General features: G+C 44.3%; 1 protein-coding gene across 3 annotated transcripts in view; it reads left to right on the top strand.

Moving 5' to 3' along the window:
- Positions 1-18,824, top strand: part of LOC147111873 (spermatogenesis-associated protein 13-like) — a 398,934-nt gene that overhangs the window by 305,572 nt on the left and 74,538 nt on the right. For 2 of the 3 annotated variants that reach the window (XR_015079762.1, XM_085999214.1), the window contains exons 4-5: positions 628-1,002; positions 9,051-9,195. Coding sequence is in view for 2 of the 3 variants with exons in the window: in XM_085999214.1 (XP_085855340.1) it covers positions 628-1,002; positions 9,051-9,195 (520 nt within the window). In the remaining variant the exon portion in view is untranslated. The remainder of the gene's footprint in view (positions 1-627; positions 1,003-9,050; positions 9,196-18,824) is intronic. The other variant, XM_085999215.1, reaches the window with a different exon arrangement.

Below are 18,824 nucleotides of genomic sequence, written 5' to 3'. Positions count from 1 at the left end.
TTTAGTACAATGAAACAGGAAACTCATTTTATCGGTATTTTTGGCATATACTCAAGGAATTGAAATAGACTGCTACTAAATAACAGTTCTATAGTGGTAAAATCTTTCTTAATGCCTTACACACTTCATTGTGATGCCAAGATGCACAACATCGGTATTTATTTCCTTGTATCTCTTCTCTCCCGCCCCTCCAAACCCAAATAAGCATTTGGCTTATACCTGTTAAATGTATCCCTAAGTACACAGTTGGCTTGGATCTGCCTGTACTGGCTCTGGTCTGCTTGCACTGCATGTTATCTACATTTTTAAATTACCAGACTTTAAAAGCTATTTAAAATCAACAATGTAATATCTGTGTACCTGAGCAGATTTAGACGATATGTGGTGGATCCTGTGATGCACATTTTCTCAGATCTGTAAATCTATTAGTCTTTGTTTTTGTGTGCAAGTGTCTGTCCTTGCATATATCAGCTGTTGGACATTGAGATGTTTGTACAACCAAAAAGAAATATGATTTTATTTTTTTATTGCTATTATTACGCTGATGTGTGGACAATCTAGAGTTTGTAACTCTAGGAAGAAGTAATGCTAATAAAGATGATGACACTCAGTGTTCACATTTGAAAGGTTTCTTCTGAAGACCAGTGGAGGAAGCCATTACCTTTCCAGGAAGAAGGAAAGGCAGATGCACAAAAGGTTGGACAAAGAAGGTGGAACTCCGGGAAAGGCAGGCAGCGACAACGACCCCTTTCAGACTATGGTCAGTTTGCCAGCAGGAAGTTCTCTATCCCGGAGAATGGTGTTCCTATTCAACCTCAAAAAATGGACCTTGCAGAGAATGAAGACACAACTGAGGCCTCTTGTGCTGACTCCCAGCCACAGAAATGTGCCACTGTTCAGCACCATAGAAACCGAAAAAGAAGACCAATCTCTGTAATTGGTGGAGTCAATATCTATGAGAGTAATCAGTCTGTGGAAATGGAGGACCTTCTTACAGTACAAGTAAGATGACTCTCTTTTGCTGCCTCTTCTGCGCCAAAATCAAACTTTTCTTCTTTGCCTGCTTCATCACTTCATCTTTGGTTGAAAATTTTGCTTCAATTCAAGAGGCTCTAGTATAGAATGTGGGCTATATCCTGTCCTCCTTAACTCTTCTTCAGCCATTGGTGTACTTGCAAATACTCTTCCCCTTTTAGTACATTTTTGCCAATAATAGCTTGCCTAAAAATATTTGCTTTTCTGAGATGCACTTGAATTTCTTGCAGATCTCTTGCATTTAGTGCACTGTATTGCCAATATTTCCACTTGCAAAATTGCTGAATCTATGAATCTGATGATTAATGTGGTGCTTAAAAGTGAATTAGAAATCATGATTGTAATAGATATAGATTTCTTGCATTGTACCATCCGATGAACAGAGAGTAAATCCATTTCAGATATTTTAAAACTTAAGTCACGTGAAAGGTTATTTGATATTCATAATCCTTAAGAAGAATCCATAAAATTCCTCCTTTTAGTATGCCATATCAATAGGTCAAATGTTTTCAGTATTCTAAGAATATTGGAAGAATTATTACTGGCTTTAAATTATTGCCGGTATGGTGAATGTTTGCGTTGGTGAGAATTTGAACTTCAACACCTTCAATATAGATAGATTATTTCTACAGCAAAAACAAACCTCCATATGGTAACCAGTTTTGATTTTTAAACAAAAAGTAGTGTCCTAACATAAAGCGGCAAGTGACACAAATGTTCTTTCAGTAGAAAAGGGAAAAAGTTAGTGGTAGGAATATGATATAGGCCATCACAAGGTAAAATGGAGGTGGATGTACTGCTGTGGGAGGTCATCTGCTCTGGGCTGGAGAGGAACTTGCAGTGGAAGGGGGAGGAGCCAGTGGTCGTGGTCCATGTAGGTACCAATGACATAGGTAGATCTAGGAAAGAGGTTCTGCTGAGAGAGTATGAGCAGCTAGGGGCTAAATTAAGAAGCAGAACCTCAAGGGTGGTAATGTCTGCATTATTACCTGAGCCACGAGCAAATTGGCATAGGGTAAATAAAATTAGAGAGATGAATGCGTGGCTCAAAGACTGGTGTGGGAGAAGTGGGTTTCAATTCCTGGGGCACTGGCACCAGTACTGGGGAAAGTGGGATCTGTATCATTGGGACGGTTGTCACCTGAACCGTGCTGGGACCAGTGTTCTGGTGAGTCGTATAACTAGGGCGGTAGAGAGGGCTTTAAACTAAATATTGGGGGCATGGAATCAAATTTGGGAAGATGTGGTAATTCAAAGATTAGAGACAAGGCAATAGAGAAAGGTATTAATATGGGAAATGATAAATAGACCGTGACAGGAAGGGATAGAGAGTACAAATCTAAGAGTAAATCAACAGATAAGGCTTGAGGTTACAAAAATAATAAAAGGACAAAGCTAAAGGCTCTGCATCTGAATACACGTAGCATTCGAAACAAAACAGATGAACTGATAGCGCAAATAGAAATAAATAAATATGATCTGATAGCCATTACAGAAACATGGCTACAGGATGACAGATTGGGACCTGAATATTGAAGGGTACATGACATTTAGGAAGGTGGGATGTAGTCCAGGATGTAGAAGCAGTTTGGGTAGAGATGAGAAATAATAAAGGCAAGAAGTCACTTGTGGGAGTGGTGTACGGGCCCCCTAACAGTAGGATGGCGTATAAAGGAAGAAATAATGGGAGTTTGTCAGACGGGTACGGCAATAATCATGGGGGATTTTAATCTGCATATAGACTGGGAAAATCAGATGGGCAAAGGTAGCATAGATGAGGAGTTCATGGAACGTTTTCGGGATAGTTTCTTACAACAGCACGTTCTGGAGCCAACCAGTGAGCAGGCTATACTAGACCTGGTATTGTGCAACTAGATAGGATTAATTAATGACCTCATAGTGAAGGTGCCCCTAGGTAGCAGCGATCATAATATGATTGAATTTTACATTCAGTTTGAGATAGAGAAGAGTGGGTCCAAGACTAGTATTTTAAACTTAAATAAGGGCAATTATGAGGGCATGAAAGCAGAACTAGCTAAAGTGAACTGGCAAATTAGGTTAATTGATAGGTCAATCGATTTGCAGTGACAGACATTTAAGGGGCTATTTCAAAATACGCAGAATATATACATTCCAACAAAAAAGAAAAATTCCAAGGGGAGGACCCACCATCCGTAGTTAACTAAAAAAGTTAAAGATAGTATTAAACTTAAAGAAAAAGCATATAATTGCACAAAGATGGGTGGCAGGTCAGAAGATTGGACAGAATATAAAAAACAGCAAAGAATGACAAAGATTAATAAGGAGAGAAAAATTAGAGTATGAGAGAAAGCTAGCTAGAAATATAAAAACAGATAGTAAGAGTTTCTATAGATATTTTAAAAAGAGTTAACAAAGTGAGCGTTGGTCCTATAAAAAGTGAGTCTGGGGAATTAATAATGAAAAATAAGGAGATGGCAGTTGAATTGAACAGGTATTTTGCATCGGTCTTCACTATAGAGGATATAAGTAACATCCCAGAAATAGCTGTAAATCAGGAAATGGAAGGGAGGGAGGAACTCAAGAAAATTATAATCACCAGGGAAGTGGTACTGAGCAAATTGTTGGAGCTGCAGGCTGACAAGTCCTCGGGTCCTGATGGACTTCATCCTAGGGTCTTAAAAGAAGTGGCTAGTGAGATAGTTGATGCGTTGGTTTTAATTTTCCAAAATTCCCTAGATTCGGGGAAGGTTCCATCAGATTGGAAAATAGCGAATGTAACTCCTTTATTCAAAAAGGGAGGGAGACCGAAAGCAGGAAACTACAGGCCAGTTAGCTTAACATCTGTCATAGGGAAGATGTTAGAAGCTATTATTAAAGATGTTATAGCAGGGCATTTAGAAAAGTTCAAAGTAATCAGGCAGCGTCAACATGGTTTTGTGCAAGGGAAATCCTGTTTAACCGATTTATTGGAGTTCTTTGAGGAAGTAACATGTGCTGTGGATAAAGGGGAACTAGTGGATGTACTGTACTTAGATTTCCAGAAGGCATTTGATAAGGTGCCACATCAAAGGTTATTGCGGAAAATAAAAGCTCATGGCGTAGGGGGTAACATATTGGCATGGATAGAAGATTGACTAGCTAACCGGGAACAGAGAGTAGGCATAAATGGATAATTTTCTGATTGGCAAGATGTAACGAGTGGTGTGCCACAGGGATCAGTGCTGGGGCCTCAACTTTTTACAATTTATATAAATGACTTGGATGAAGGGACCGAAGGTATGATTGCTAAATTTGCTGATGACACAAAGATAGGTAGGAAAGTAAATTGTGAAGAGGACATAAGGAGGCTACAAAGGGATACAGATAGGTTAAGTGAGTGGGCAAAGATCTGGCAAATGGAGTATAATGTGGGAAAATGTGAAGTTATCCATTTTGGCAGGAAGAATAAAAAAGCATATTATCTAAATGGTGAGAGACTGCAGAGCTCTGAGATGCAGAGGGATCTGGGTGTCCTAGTGCATAATCACAAAAGGTTACTATGCAGGTACAGCAAGTAATTAGGAAAGCTAATAGAATGTTATTGTTTATTGCGAAGGGAATTGAATACAAAATTATACAGGACATTGGTGAGACCACATCTGGAGTACTGTGTACAGTATTGGTCTCCTTATTTAAGAAAGGATGTAAATGCGTTGGAAGCAGTTCAGAGAAGGTTTACTAGACTAATACCTGGATGGGCGGGTTGTCTTATGAGGAAAGGTTAGACAGGCTAGGCTTGTATTCACTGGAGTTTAGAAGAATAAGAAGTGACTTGATTGAAACATATAAGATCCTGAGGGGTCTGGACAGTGTGGATGTGGAGAGGATGTTTCCTTTTGTGGGAGAATCTAGAACTAGGGGTCACTGTTTAAAAATAAGGGGTCGCCCATTTAAGACAGAGATGAGGAGAATTTTTTTCTCAGAGGGTCGTGAGTCTTTGGAACTCTCTTCCTCAGAGGGTGGTGGAAGCAGAGTCTTTGAATATTTTTAAGGCAGAGGTAGATACATTTTTGGTAAACAAGGGGGTGAAAAGTTATTGGGGGTAGGCGGGAATGTGGAGTAATCAGATCAGCCATGATCTTATTGAATGGCGGAGCAGGCTCAAGGGACCGAGTGGCCTACTCCTGCTCCTAATTCGTATGTTTGTATGTTCGTATGAAAAAGATTAGTGCTGAGACCTCACTTTTAATATTGGGGGATTTTTATCTTCCTGACATAGACTGGGATTTATAGTGGGGACAATCTGTATGTGCAAGCGAGTTTATTGAACTACTTCAAGAATCTTTCCTTAAGCAGCAGGCAGGGAACCCACAAGGGGAAGCAATATTGGATTTGCTTGTAACAAATGAAGTGGAAGTAATGAGCCAAATTGAAGTAAGGAGCCATTTGAGATTGTGTGTTCATAAAGTTGTTTATTTTAAGGTGAAATGAGGACAGAACAGAAAATAAAAATTACGAAGAAATTGGATTTCAGCAAAGCAGACTTTGAGGGGTTGAAATTCTGTACAAAAGGGGGAAAAATGGTCAAAATTCCTTGTAATTCCTTGTCGATTTAATTTTGGTAAAAAGGTTGACATGAATATTTGTAATCGCATTGAGTTTTTTGCTAAAATTGTTAATGGAAGGAATTTCAGCCATCCAAGGAGAGGTAACCATGGCTGATTTTTCTTCTCACCCTAAGCATTAAAGCCAATTCAGGTGCCTTAACTACTATAGAATCATATAGCACAGAAGGAGGCCATTGTGCCTGTGCTGGCTCTTTGAAAGAGCTGTCCAATTTAGTCCCACACCCTCCCCTAACCCTGAAAATTAGTCCTCTTCAAGTACAACTGCCTATGGAATCTGATTCCACTACCCTTTCAGGTAGTGCGTTCCAGATCTTAACAACCCTCCGTGTGAAAAAGATTCTCCTCATTTCCCCTAACTAAGGTCAGCTAAGCACCTAGGAGGGATTGAATCTTGGAGCATCCTTGTCCATACAGCTCTGTAGCACACAGGGTGAATTTATACAATGTCATTTTTTAAAAACCAGCAAAGGATGACTAAAAAAAAATAATAGAGAGAAATGAATTATGAGAGTAAACTGGCAAGAAACATTAAAACAGAAAGTAAGAGCTTCTACAGGCATATAAAAAGGAAGAGAGTAGCTAAAGTAAACGTTGGTCCCTTAGAGGATGAGAATGGGGAATGGGGAAATGGCAGACTCTGAACAAATATTTTGTATCTGTCTTCACGGTAGAAGACACTAACAGCATCCCAATAACGGATAATCAACGGGCCACAGGGAGGGGGGAGCTAAAGACTATCATGAAGGAAAAAGTACTTGGTAAAATAATGGGACTAAAAGACGACAAGTCCCCTGGACCAGATGGCCTGCATCCCAGGGTCTTAAAAGAAGTGGCTGAAGAGATAGTGGATGCATTGGTTGCAATATACCAAAATTCCCTGGACTCTGGAGCGGTCCCAGCAGATTGGAAAACCGCAAATGTAACACCCCTATTAAGGAAGGCTTGATCCTTGGTTTGTGCTGAGTTAATTGATCTCAGCTACGATGTTGGGAGGGCTAATAAAATAGGCTAGGACGGGGAAAAATCATCCAGAAATTCTAGTCCAATCACTATATTGTCACCCCTGCTCGAAGGTGCGTGTGTGTGGACATCAGATCACCAGACTTGGATGTGAGGGCGTTATGGTATAAAGGCTTGCCAACACTCACTGTTTAGGTTCACATATGATTAATGGAAACTTAGGAAATGTACTGAAGGACAGCTGCCATCTATGGAACTGTATCCCAGCATTAATCAGCACTATAAGGCAGAGGAAAGAAGATTGATGCAAAAACAATGAAAAAAAGAAGCTCCTCTCCTGATGGTTTAGTCGGTAAATTAATTGTCTGGTGTGGTTCTGAGATTTGTAGATCAGAAGCTCTGAGAGTTGGTCCCCTTTGTATGCTGAGTTAGCTACCTCAGTTGGGGCAGCAGTTGAGATGCTACAGTTGGCTTCTGAATCCTTGGGTAGGAATGGAAAAGCAAGTCAGCAATCCTGCTCCTGATTTCTATCTAGTGATCCTTGCTGAATAATGTATGATTGTGGGTTTGAATGTCCTGCATTGCACAGTTGAATAGCCTATCTTAGCTCACAATAGAAAATGACCGATTCAGCAAAGTACTGGAGGGCAGCAAGTATGCTTGAAGAGTACGCAGAGCCATTGCCCTCAGGAAAGTCAAAGAGAATATTGGGGTAGAGAAAATTATTGAATTCCAAACCACCCTGAATGAACAAAATAAATGTGCTTCATTAGTTTAATTTTTAATGTTCAGCAATTTTTTTCTTCAAAGCCTTTTAAACACTATAGAACGTTAAAAAGTGCTGTTAACTTTCATTTTGTGTTCAGATGGCTGGCTAAAAGCTTTCAGACATCAGTAATTGCATTTTCTATGTTGGAGGTTTGCAGCTGGTCAATAAACTGTTTGTATACAGGATGCAATATTTCAATCTGCTTCATTTCCAAGGAGTTGGAAGCTGAAGTAATTGGAGATGTGTGAGAACACTGCTGAGTAGATTTGATTATACTGTGTACCACAGCACTGTGTAGGTCAAAGGCAGAATATTCAGTGAAACAATCCAAGTTAAGGATTTACTCGGAGCTGAATTATTTGATTGATGCTGACACAGTAGTTGAATGGATTTGATGAAGAACAAGATGTTTTTGATAGGTGTTTAATACAGTTCTAGGTTCATATAGCCTGTTTGGCAATTTATAGGCCATATGAAATACCGTTATAGTAAGTGCATCCTAAATTAATAACCAGGAAGACATTATTGCATGACAGATTTCAGTTGCTTGTCTCTCAAAAGAAAACCCACATTACCTTTTCTCATCTAAATTTTATTAGATTTACATCTTGGCAAATATAAAATTGGATTATATTTTGTCACACAAACACATATTGCCATAGTGCAATTCTATTGTATTTTTTAAATTTTCTGTGGGGTCTCAGGTGTTGTAACACAAAGGAGGAAGAGTGGCTTCTTGGATCTAATAGCATGTTCCTGCTCTTAAAATGTCTCATGTTAGGACAGTTATTTTAGGGACTGACCATCATTATGTCTCAGGGTGGCATTTATTATAACCATCATGCCATACTGTACTTTTTCCTAAAAGTTTAAATGATCCGTCTAGAGAAAATATAAATGTATTCCTTTATATTTCCTAGAAAGTGGAATCAGCCAGATGAATATTAATGGTATTTTCTGGTCCTGCATATTCCTATGTTTTAAAAATTATTCCTAGTTATCCACATTGTGTGTGAAAAAATTTAAAGAATTAACATTGAGAGGAAATGGCTACAGTACCTATGTTTTGTCCCAGTGAGACCATTTTATCCTCAGTAATGCTCTGAAATATTGGTACGCCAACACAGAAGTAACCTAAAGTCAATTTAAAATTTGTTGAACAATATTATTTACAGCACGAAGTGCCACTTAATGATGCCAAACAGAAGAGCAAAATCAGCTGCTTGAGGTAGTGCTTTACCCGTTAAGTAAATGTTCATATGCACTTTAAGGCCAGGTACATTGGTGTGGGTACTGATGCACTGTTGAGAAATTTACTTTTGTGGTTTAAATGTTTTATTTCCCAGAATGCTTTGCTACTGTGTACCATATAGGTTTCCTAGGCAATGTCAGTCTGATTCACCTTCTAGAAAGACGAAGACAAATCCTAGAACAGGAATCAGATTTACATTTTTGGTCCAACAAAAAATAATGTAAACCATGGTAATTGTGAAATGATAAATAATACTGCATCTTGAGCTTGAAAGACTGAATTCAAACCAACTTCAAAATGGCAGCACTTAAATTGAAAAATTAGTTGAAGTGACATATGCACTTACAACAGATATCTTTAATATTCATCTTATTTAACTAAGTTTGAAAAGTATTGGTATGTTTTTTCTATCCAAAATGATATATTTAATTTTCTTTGTTTTCAGCCGATTGCTCGGCCACCTGTTCCTTCACATCAAGTACCACCATACAAAGCAGTGTCTGCCAGACTTCGACCTTTCACTTTCTCCCAAAGCACACCCATTGGCTTAGATCGGGTTGGGCGTAGACGGCAAATGAGAACATCAAATAGTAAGTAATGCATATCTAAATCAAGCAGAATGTTATAATCCTGACTGTAAGGAAGCAATAAATTAAAACCCATCTGCAGTAAAGTATATATGTCCGTGACAGTCTTACTCGGCCTCTTCCCAAGGTCCTCCCCAACATAGATGCCAATGTCCAGCCAATTTGGTTCACTCCATGTGACATTAAGAAGCCTCTGAGTATATATGGACACAGTGAAGGCTATGGGCTCGGACAACATCCCCGCTGTAGTGCTGAAGACTTGCACGCCAGAACTAGTCACCCTCCTAGCCTAGCTGAGCTGTTTGGGTTGGCTACTATGCAATGAATGATTCACCTCAAAGCCTCTCTACCATCTACAAGGCTCAAGTCAGGAGTGATTGAATACCCACCACTCACCTGTAGGAGAGAAGCCACAGCAATATTCAAGAAACTCAAAATGATCAAAAACAGGACAGTTTTCTTGATCCACTCTTCTGTCACTGGATTTAATATCTGCCCCCTCCATCACTGGCATACTGTCTGCAACATGTACAATCTACAGGATGCACTGCAGCACATCACCAAGCTTACTCTGACAGCACCTCCCTACCCAATGACCTCTATCACTGAAGATCAGAGCAACAATGTAATGGGAACGCCATCTACTCCAAATCATACACCCATCCTGGCTTTGCAATACATCACCGCTGTCCCTTCATTGTTGCTGGGTCAATATCTTGGAATTCCCTATCTAACATCATTGTGTGAGTGCTATCACCACAAGGACTGTGAAGAACAAAAGAAACGCCTTTGTACTCAATGATCCTAGCAATATGACCTAAAATCCTATTTGCTTTCCCTATCACCACACTGCTTGTGCCCTTTTATGTACCATCCCAGGTGGCTTTCATGATCTATTTCCTTGAATGGGCACCCTTCAATGGTATAGACATGCCTAGAGTTTCCTAACTCAGGGTGGGGGGGGGCGGTGCAGCAGGGGGTAGATGGGCTGAAATCGCAGGAGCTCAAGAATTGGGGGAGAGCAGCTGCTTGTGCAAAACCACAAATTAAGATTCTCAACTACAGGGGACCCCACCGTTCTCCGGTAAATCCAGTAACATTTATAGAAGCCATGTGATCTAACCACATGACCAGATGTCATGTGGTCAGAACATCACATTCAACTCCACCAGTACTGAGCTACTAACCTACCCAACCTCCAGCACTTCAAACGTTAGCAGCTGCAGCACACGGACAGAGGGAGGGAGTCCTAGACAGGGGTCTGTAGGACATTAATCCGTCCCCCCACCCCCAATTTGGCTGGGATCTGCCAGGCACTCCAGCCCTATAGCAGCCATCTCGCCCTGTGCAGGTTGCCAATGTAGCAGATCCCAGTATCAATACATCCCTCCCTTGATGGAAAAGGACCTCTGGATGGCAATGAAATAGGAAACCTAGCAAACAGAAAATGAACTGAAATCATATCCTGCTGGCAGAGCTCTAGAATTAGGCACGTTCCCAGGAGGGTAAAAATAAGCAATGCTGCAGGAGATGCACCCAATCCTGGAATGTTTGGCTCATCCGGTTTACTGTACATACAGTGACCATTTTGAAAATAAGGACACGTGCAAATAAAGGACACCTGTGCAAGTCCCTTAGGTATCCCTAATTTATAGGTTTCACTATAATTGGCTGTAAAGCACTTTGGGATGTCCTGAGGTTATGAATGCAAGGTCTGTCTTTCTTTTTCTTAAATATAATTTTAGGCAAAGTGCACCTCAAGGCTGAAACTTCCGCTGAGGCTAAACTCTCACTTGGTCTTTTGCACTCCACCGGTTTCGTTCTACTCGAGACTAACCTCTAACCTCTGACTAGCAAACTCAAATTTATACTATTTTAGCTTTCATACTAGTCTAACTGTTGCAGGAAAACCGAGACCAGTAATTATACTACTTGTGTAATCAATTAATACACTTATTACTGGCTTAAATCAGTCCATAGGTAAGACTAATGCTGGTAATTTCCTCAGGTCTGCCACCATAACTTCAGCAGAAGACTGGTGGAAACCTTGGATAGATGTGTAAACGGAGGTTTCCATCGATCTTCCACCGAAGTTACGGTGGTCAATCATGAGAACCCATGAGGAAATATTTCCTACAGTTGTCAATATAGAACAGCTAAAATTAAGAAAATTAACGTCATAATACAAAAAATAATTAAGTGTAAAGTGAATTTATATTTCACAATGAAAAGATGAATTACTACTGATGTAATCAGATTCTTTAATATTAACCAGATGTTTGGTGTGGCCAGTCAGATTCAAATGGATTTACACGACTCAGGATATGGCTTTAGTTAGTGCATTGGTGACATCATATTCCCAGAATACTGCAAGTGACGGAGCATCCTCTTTAATTGTAATTTTAAAAGAAAATTGGGATTTAAAAAAAAAAAACCCGTAAGTGTCAGCAGTGGCTCAGTTGGTAGCACTTTCGCCTCTGTGTCAAAAAGTAGTGGGTTCAAGTCCCACTCCAGAGATTGGAGCACAAAAATCTAGGCTGACACTGCAGTGCAGTGCTGAGGGAGCGCTGCACTGTCGGAGGTGCGTTTTTTGGATGAGAAGTTAAACCGAGGCCCCTTCTGCGCACTCAGGTGGATGTAAAAGATCCCATGACACTACAGGAAACTTTCTGGTATCCGGCACTGACGGGACTGAGCTGGTGCCGTTAGAACAAAACTGCCGTATAATCCAGCCCTAATGTTAAAACATAGAGCTTTTCAGCTCCGTGTGAATCAACAAACCCTGTTGCTTAGCAACAGCTTCAAAACAGTCGGCTGCAGCTGCAAGCATCTCTAGCTGAAGCTGTTGCTTAGCTACAGACCTTGCAGAGTCTGACTGGGAAAAAAAAAGCAACTAGAAGTAAAAAAAACTTAGAGAAAACGGCTCCTGAATTTTGCCAGTAGATAGAGCTTTCTGGACTTTTAACCTCCGGTTAAACGAAAGTTTCCTGTATTTTGAAGAAGAGCAGGGGAGTTATCCTCGGTATCTTGGCCAATATTTATCCCTCAATCAACATCACTAAAACAGGTTATCTGATCATTATCACATTGCTGTTTGTGGGAGCTTGCTGTGTGCAAATTGGCTGCCATGTTTCCTACGTTACAACAGTGACTACACGTCAAAAAAAGGACTTCATCGGCTGTAAAGCGCTTTGAGACGTCCGATGGTTGTAGAAGCGCTATATCAAGGCAAGTCTTTTTTTTCCCATTCCTTATTGTAATACAATTGTCAGGAGCAAATGTTTGAGAGCTGTCGCGAATGTTCCTTCACAAAGCACAGAATGTAACTGAAGCAAAAGCCTTCTATCTGAATATAATTTCAATGTTGGTGTGTTAGACTTGGGTTTGTAACATGGCACTGTGCATTGACAATAGATAAAATGCATGGCCTGCATTGAACTTCAATTATTACGTAATCAATGCTATAATCTCTCTCGGTGTGATCATGCTATTGATGGTCTAATCTTACGCTAACATTACATTTTTTACTGATAATCCAGTTCCAGTGAGCAGAGCTCTGTTTTACCCTTAGTTTCAATTTTGATATTTTATAAACATAGTTTCTTTTATTTATGTGTATCTATATATATAAAAGGATATGTCTCTCTGTCTGTCTCTCTGTCTGTCTCTCTGTCTGTCTCTCTGTCTGTCTCTCTGTCTGTCTCTCTGTCCGGCTATACAATCAAAAGTTATAGAGCGTACCTACACATATGTTATATCAAAAGAAAGCTCATTAGGGGACTCTTGTAGGCGTATTTACTTTTTGGTCAGACAAAAATTGTGCCGACGGTATCCAAAAAACGTTCAAAATTCCACTCATTATCCGCTCATTTGCATCGAGTGGGGGCGGGTTCATTGTGTGTGCAGGCAGGCCATCCTACAGTCGAGTGACAGGACCATTGACCAATCCTACACTTCAATGACCTGACGGTTGACCAATCGGTGCGTGTGTGGGCGGGCCTTATCATTCTGAACCGAGGTGAGTGTCAGCCATCTTGATTCCTAACTACTAACTATTGATTTATTTTCCCCACTTTCTGTGTGTGTGGAGGGGATTTTATCCAGCACAAATTTGGTACTTAGGAGCCCAACTAGCTCATTATATAATTTGCGCGTAATAAATGAGTCCAGTATGTGATTTATTTCTTGGGGCCATGTCAGTGCGGGGGCCCGGGGCCTAGGCTTCTCCAACCGCCAGCAGCGCAACTCCAGTCCCAGGCTCCCGGCCTAGACAGGGACCAACACTGGCAGAGGGGAGAGGGTCTGCTGCCTCCGCTCCATTCCCGGGGTCGGTAGGTGGGGAGGCTTCATAAGCAACTGGGGTAGGTCGCAAGCCCCGAATAATTATCTGAAGGTCCCGTGTTTGCAGCTGAGGGGATTTCTTCTGCTGACAGTCCCAGGTTAACGGCAGCCATCTTTGTCAAGGAGGGCGAAAAGTTTCAGTGCAACGCCATTTTGATTCAGTGTGTAACAGAGTGCATGCGTGGCCATCTTAGTACAGGAACATAGTGGGTGGGGCTTCAGTGCTCCCAATCGGGTCCTGGAGAGAGAATCGAGTGTGTGGGCGGGGCCTAACCTTTCCAACTGAACAGCAAGCGGCGGCCATTGTTATTTGTGATACAACACACTGACAGGTGAGGACCCCCTTTTTTAATAAAAAGATTGGTGAGGTTGTAAACTGTATGTTATAGAAAGATTTACCAAAAATGTTTTATAAGTATTTTAAGTTTCATGTTTCAAGGTATTAAAAGGTAGGCTGGGCCATGTCAGTGCAGGGGCCCCGAGGCCCAGGCTTCTCCAACGGCCGGCAGCGCAACTCCAGTCCCAGGCTTCCGGCCCAGACAGGGACCAACACTGGCAGAGGGGAGAGGGTCTGCTGGCTCCCACTCTCCCTTTCCCTCCCCCTTCACCCCCCCTCCCACACCCCCCCTTCGCCCCCGCTCCCACACGCCCCCCTTCCCCCCACCTTCCCACACACCCCCTTCCCCCCCTTTCCACACACCCCCTTCCCCCCCACACACCCCCTTCCCCCCTCCCACACACGCCCTTCCCCACCCCCTTCCCCCCCACACCCCCTTCCCCCCCCTCCCACAAACACCCTTCCCCCACCCCACACACACCCCCTCCCGCCCCCACACACACACCCCCCTCCCCCCCACACACACCCTTCCCCCCTCCCACACCCTTCCCCCCTCCCACACACCCCCTTCCCCCCTCTCCCACACACCCCCTTCCCCCCCTCCCACACCCCCCATCCCCCCCTCCCACACCCCCCTTCCCCCCCTCCCATCCCCCCGTTCCCTCCTCCCTTCCCCCCCTCCCATCCCCCCCTTCCCCCCCCATCCCCCCTTCCCCCCATCCCACACCCCCACACCCCCCTTCCCCCCCTCCCATCCCCCCTCCCACACCCCCCTTCCCCCCCTCCCACACCCCCTTACCCCACCCTCCCACACCCCCCTTCCCCACCCTCCCACACCCCCCTTCCCCACCCTCCCACACCCCCCCACTCCCACACCCCCCCACTCCCACACCCCCCCACTCCCACACCCCCCCCACTCCCACACCCCCCCCACTCCCACCCCCCCCCACTCCCACACCCCCCCCCCACTCCCACACCCCCCCACTCCCACCCCCCCCCACTCCCACCCCCCCCCACTCCCACCCCCCCCCCACTCCCACCCCCCCCCCACTCCCACCCCCCCCCCCCCCACTCCCACACCCCCCCCACTCCCACACCCCCCCCACTCCCACACCCCCCCCACTCCCACCCCCCCCCCACTCCCACCCCCCCCACTCCCACACCCCCCCACTCCCACACCCCCCCACTCCCACATCCCCCCACTCCCACACCACCCCCCACTCCCACACCCCCCCACTCCCCCTTCCCCCCTCTCCCACTTCCCCCCCTCTCCCACACACCCCCTTCCCCCCCTCCCACCCCCCCTTCCCCCCTCCCATCCCCCCTCCCATCCCCCCCACTCCCACACCCCCCACTCCCACCCCCCCCACTCCCACAACCCCCCACTCCCACAACCCCCCTTCCCCCCCACCCACACCCCCTTCCCCCCCCACACCCACGTCCACACCGCCTTTCTCCCCCCACCCCCCTTTCTCCCCCCTTCCCCCACCCCCCTTTCCCCCCTTCCCCCCACCCCCCTTTCCCCCCTCTCCCACCCCCCTTTCTCCCCCTCCCACCCCCTTTCTCCCCCCTCTCCCACCCCCCCTTTCCCCCCCTTTCCACCACCCCCCCTTTCCCCACCCCCCCTTTCCCCACCCCCCTTTCCCCCACCCCCCCTTTCCCCCACCACCCCTTTGTCTCCTTCCCTCTCTATCTCTCTCTTTCCCTCTCTATCTCTCTCTTTCCCTCTCTATCTCTCTCTTTCCCTCTCTATCTCTCTCTTTCCCTCTCTATCTCTCCCTTTCCCCCTCTATCTCTCTCTTTCCCTCCCTATCTCTCTCTTTCCCTCTCTATCTCTCTCTTTCCCTCTCTATCTCTCTCTTTCCCTCTCTATCTCTCTCTTTCCCTCTCTATCTCTCTCTTTCCCTCTCTATCTCTCCCTTTCCCCCTCTATCTCTCTCTTTCCCTCCCTATCTCTCTCTTTCCCTCTCTATCTCTCTCTTTCCCTCTCTATCTCTCTCTTTCCCTCTCTATCTCTCTCTCACACTCCCAGTCTCTCTCCCCCACTCTCTCTCTCCCCCACTCTCTCTCTCTCCCCACTCTCTCTCTCCCCCACTCTCTCTCTCCCCCACTCTCTCTCTCCCCCACTCTCTCTCCCCCACTCTCTCTCCCCCACTCTCTCTCTCCCCCACTCTCTCTCTCCCCCACTCTCTCTCTCCCCCACTCTCTCTCTCCCCCACTCTCTCTCTCCCCCACTCTCTCTCTCCCCCACTCTCTCTCTCTCCCCCACTCTCTCTCTCCCCCACTCTCTCTCTCCCCCACTCTCTCTCTCTCCCCCACTCTCTCTCTCCCCCACTCTCTCTCTCCCCCACTCTCTCCCCCACTCTCTCTCTCCCCCACTCTCTCTCTCTCCCCCACTCTCTCTCTCCCCCACTCTCTCTCTCCCCCACTCTCTCTCTCCCCCACTCTCTCTCTCCCCCACACTCTCTCTCCCCCACACTCTCTCTCCCCCACACTCTCTCTCTCCCCCACACTCTCTCTCTCCCCCACTCTCTCTCTCTCCCCCACTCTCTCTCTCTCTCCCCCCACTCTCTCTCTCTCTCCCCCACTCTCTCTCTCTCTCTCTTCCCCCCCCACTCTCTCTCTCTCTCTCTCCCCCACACTCTCTCTCTCCCCACTCTCTCTCCCCCCCACTCTCTCTCTCTCTCCCCCAGTCTCTCTCTCTCTTTCCCCCAGTCTCTCTTCCCCCCCCCAGTCGCGCGCTCTCTCTCTTCCAACAACAACATGCTCTCAAAAAACCCTCAGCACCGCCGGGCACTTTAGCTAGTATATATATTATGTATATCTATGAGAGGTCAGTGATGCTCAAGACTCTCATTTGGTAACAGTAGATTTATTGTACTGGAAGTGTCAGCTGAGACAGGTAAATCATTTTAAACTGCATTTCATAAAGTCTAATAAAAATCTAAGCAAAAGTGATACCCTGACAGACCTGCAATTATCTTCATTTGAACTAACAGTGGTAATAACTTATCAGTATAGATAAAGCTTGATGACTTGATAAAATAAAAACACAATTTTAAGCAATAGAAATGTATGATTTGAAGAATAGTTAAAATAACACTACAAAGCTAAATATTGGCATAATAATGGCAAAGCAAAAATGTGATTAAATTATTTACATGAATTTGTATCAAAAATATAACAGCTACAGCAGTTCAAGGAGGGAAGGGAGCCTTTGTTATTATTAGATCAGCAGTAGGAAATGGCTTTCTGCATCCATCATAAGGGCAATAGTAGGACTTAATATAATCTGGTGTTAGTTGATCTTGAACAAAAAGTATTAAGAACATAAACATAAGAAGCAGGAGTAGGTCATACGGCCCCTTGGGCCTGCTCCGCCATTCAATAGGATCATGGCTGATCCGAATCTAAACTCACGTCCACTTCCCTGCCCTCTCCCCATAACCCCTAATTCCCTTATCTGCTAGGAAACTGTCTATCTCCATTTTAAATTTATTTAATGTTGCAGCTTCCACAGCTCTCTGGGGTAGCAAATTCCATAGATTTACTACCCTCTGAGTGAAGAAGTTTCTCCTCATCTCAGTTTTGAAAGGGCAGCCCCTTATTCTAAGATTATGCCCCCTAGTTCTAGTCTCACCCATCAGTGGAAACATCCTCACCGCATCCACCCGATCAAGCCCCCTCACAATCTTATATGTTTCGATAAGATCACCTCTCATTCTTCTGAACTCCAATGAATAGAGGCCCAACCTACTCAACCTTTCCTCATACGTCAACCCCCTCATCTCTGGAATCAACCGAGTGAACCTTCTCTGAACCGCCTCGAGAGCAAGTATATCTTTTCTTAAATATGGAAACCAAAACTGCACGCAGTATTCCAGGTGTGGCCTCACCAATACCCTGTATAACTGCAGCAAGACTTCCCTGTTTTTATACTCCATCCCCCTTGCAATAAAAGCCAAGATTCCATTGGCCTTCCTGATCACCTGCTGCACCTGCATACTAACTTTTTGTGTTTCATGCACTAGGACCCCCAGATCCCTTTGTACTGTAGCACTTTGCAGTTTCTCTCCATTTAGATAATAACTTGCTCTTTGATTTTTTTCTGCCGAAGTGCATAACCTCACACTTTCCAACATTATATTGCATCTGCCAAATCTCTGCCCACTCACTTAGCCTGTCTATGTCCTTTTGCAGGTTTTTTATGTCCTCCTCACTCACTGCTTTCCCTCCCATCTTTGTATCGTCGGCAAACTTGGATATGTTGCACTCGGTCCCTTCCTCCAAATCGTTAATATAGATTGTAAAGAGTTGGGGCCCCAGCACTGACCCCTGCGGAACACCACTAGTTACTGATTGCCAGCCCGAGAATGAACCATTTATCCCAACTCTTTGTTTTCTGTTAGATAGCCAATCTTCCACTCATGCCAGTATATTACCCCCAATCCCGTGATTTCTTATCTTGATCAGTAATCTTTTGTGTGGAACCTTGTCAAATGCCTTTTGGAAGTCCAAATACACTACATCCACTGGTTCCCCTTTATCCACCCTGTATGTTACATCCTCAAAGAATTCGAGCAAATTTGTCAAACATGACTTCCCCTTCATAAAACCATGCTGACTCTGTCCTATTAAATTATGTTTATCCAAATGCTCTGTTACTGTTTCCTTAATAATGGACTCCAACATTTTGCCAACCGCAGATGTTAGGCTAACTGGTCTATAGTTTCCAACTTTTTGTCTACTTCCCTTCTTAAATAAGGGTGTTACATTAGTAGTTTTCCAATCTGCCGGGACCTTTCCTGAGTCCAGGGAGTTCTGGAAAATAATCACCAATGCATCCATAATCCCTACTGCCACTTCTCTCAAGACCCTCGGATGTAGGCCATCAGGTCCGGGGGATTTATCCGCCTTAAGTCCCATTATTTTACTGAGTACCATCTCCTTAGTG

This window comes from Somniosus microcephalus, chromosome 10 (assembly GCF_052327205.1).
Source record: "Somniosus microcephalus isolate GS21.2 chromosome 10, FLI_Smic_1.0, whole genome shotgun sequence".
Taxonomy (NCBI): domain Eukaryota; kingdom Metazoa; phylum Chordata; class Chondrichthyes; order Squaliformes; family Somniosidae; genus Somniosus; species Somniosus microcephalus.
This window is presented reverse-complemented; position numbering and strand designations above follow the sequence as displayed.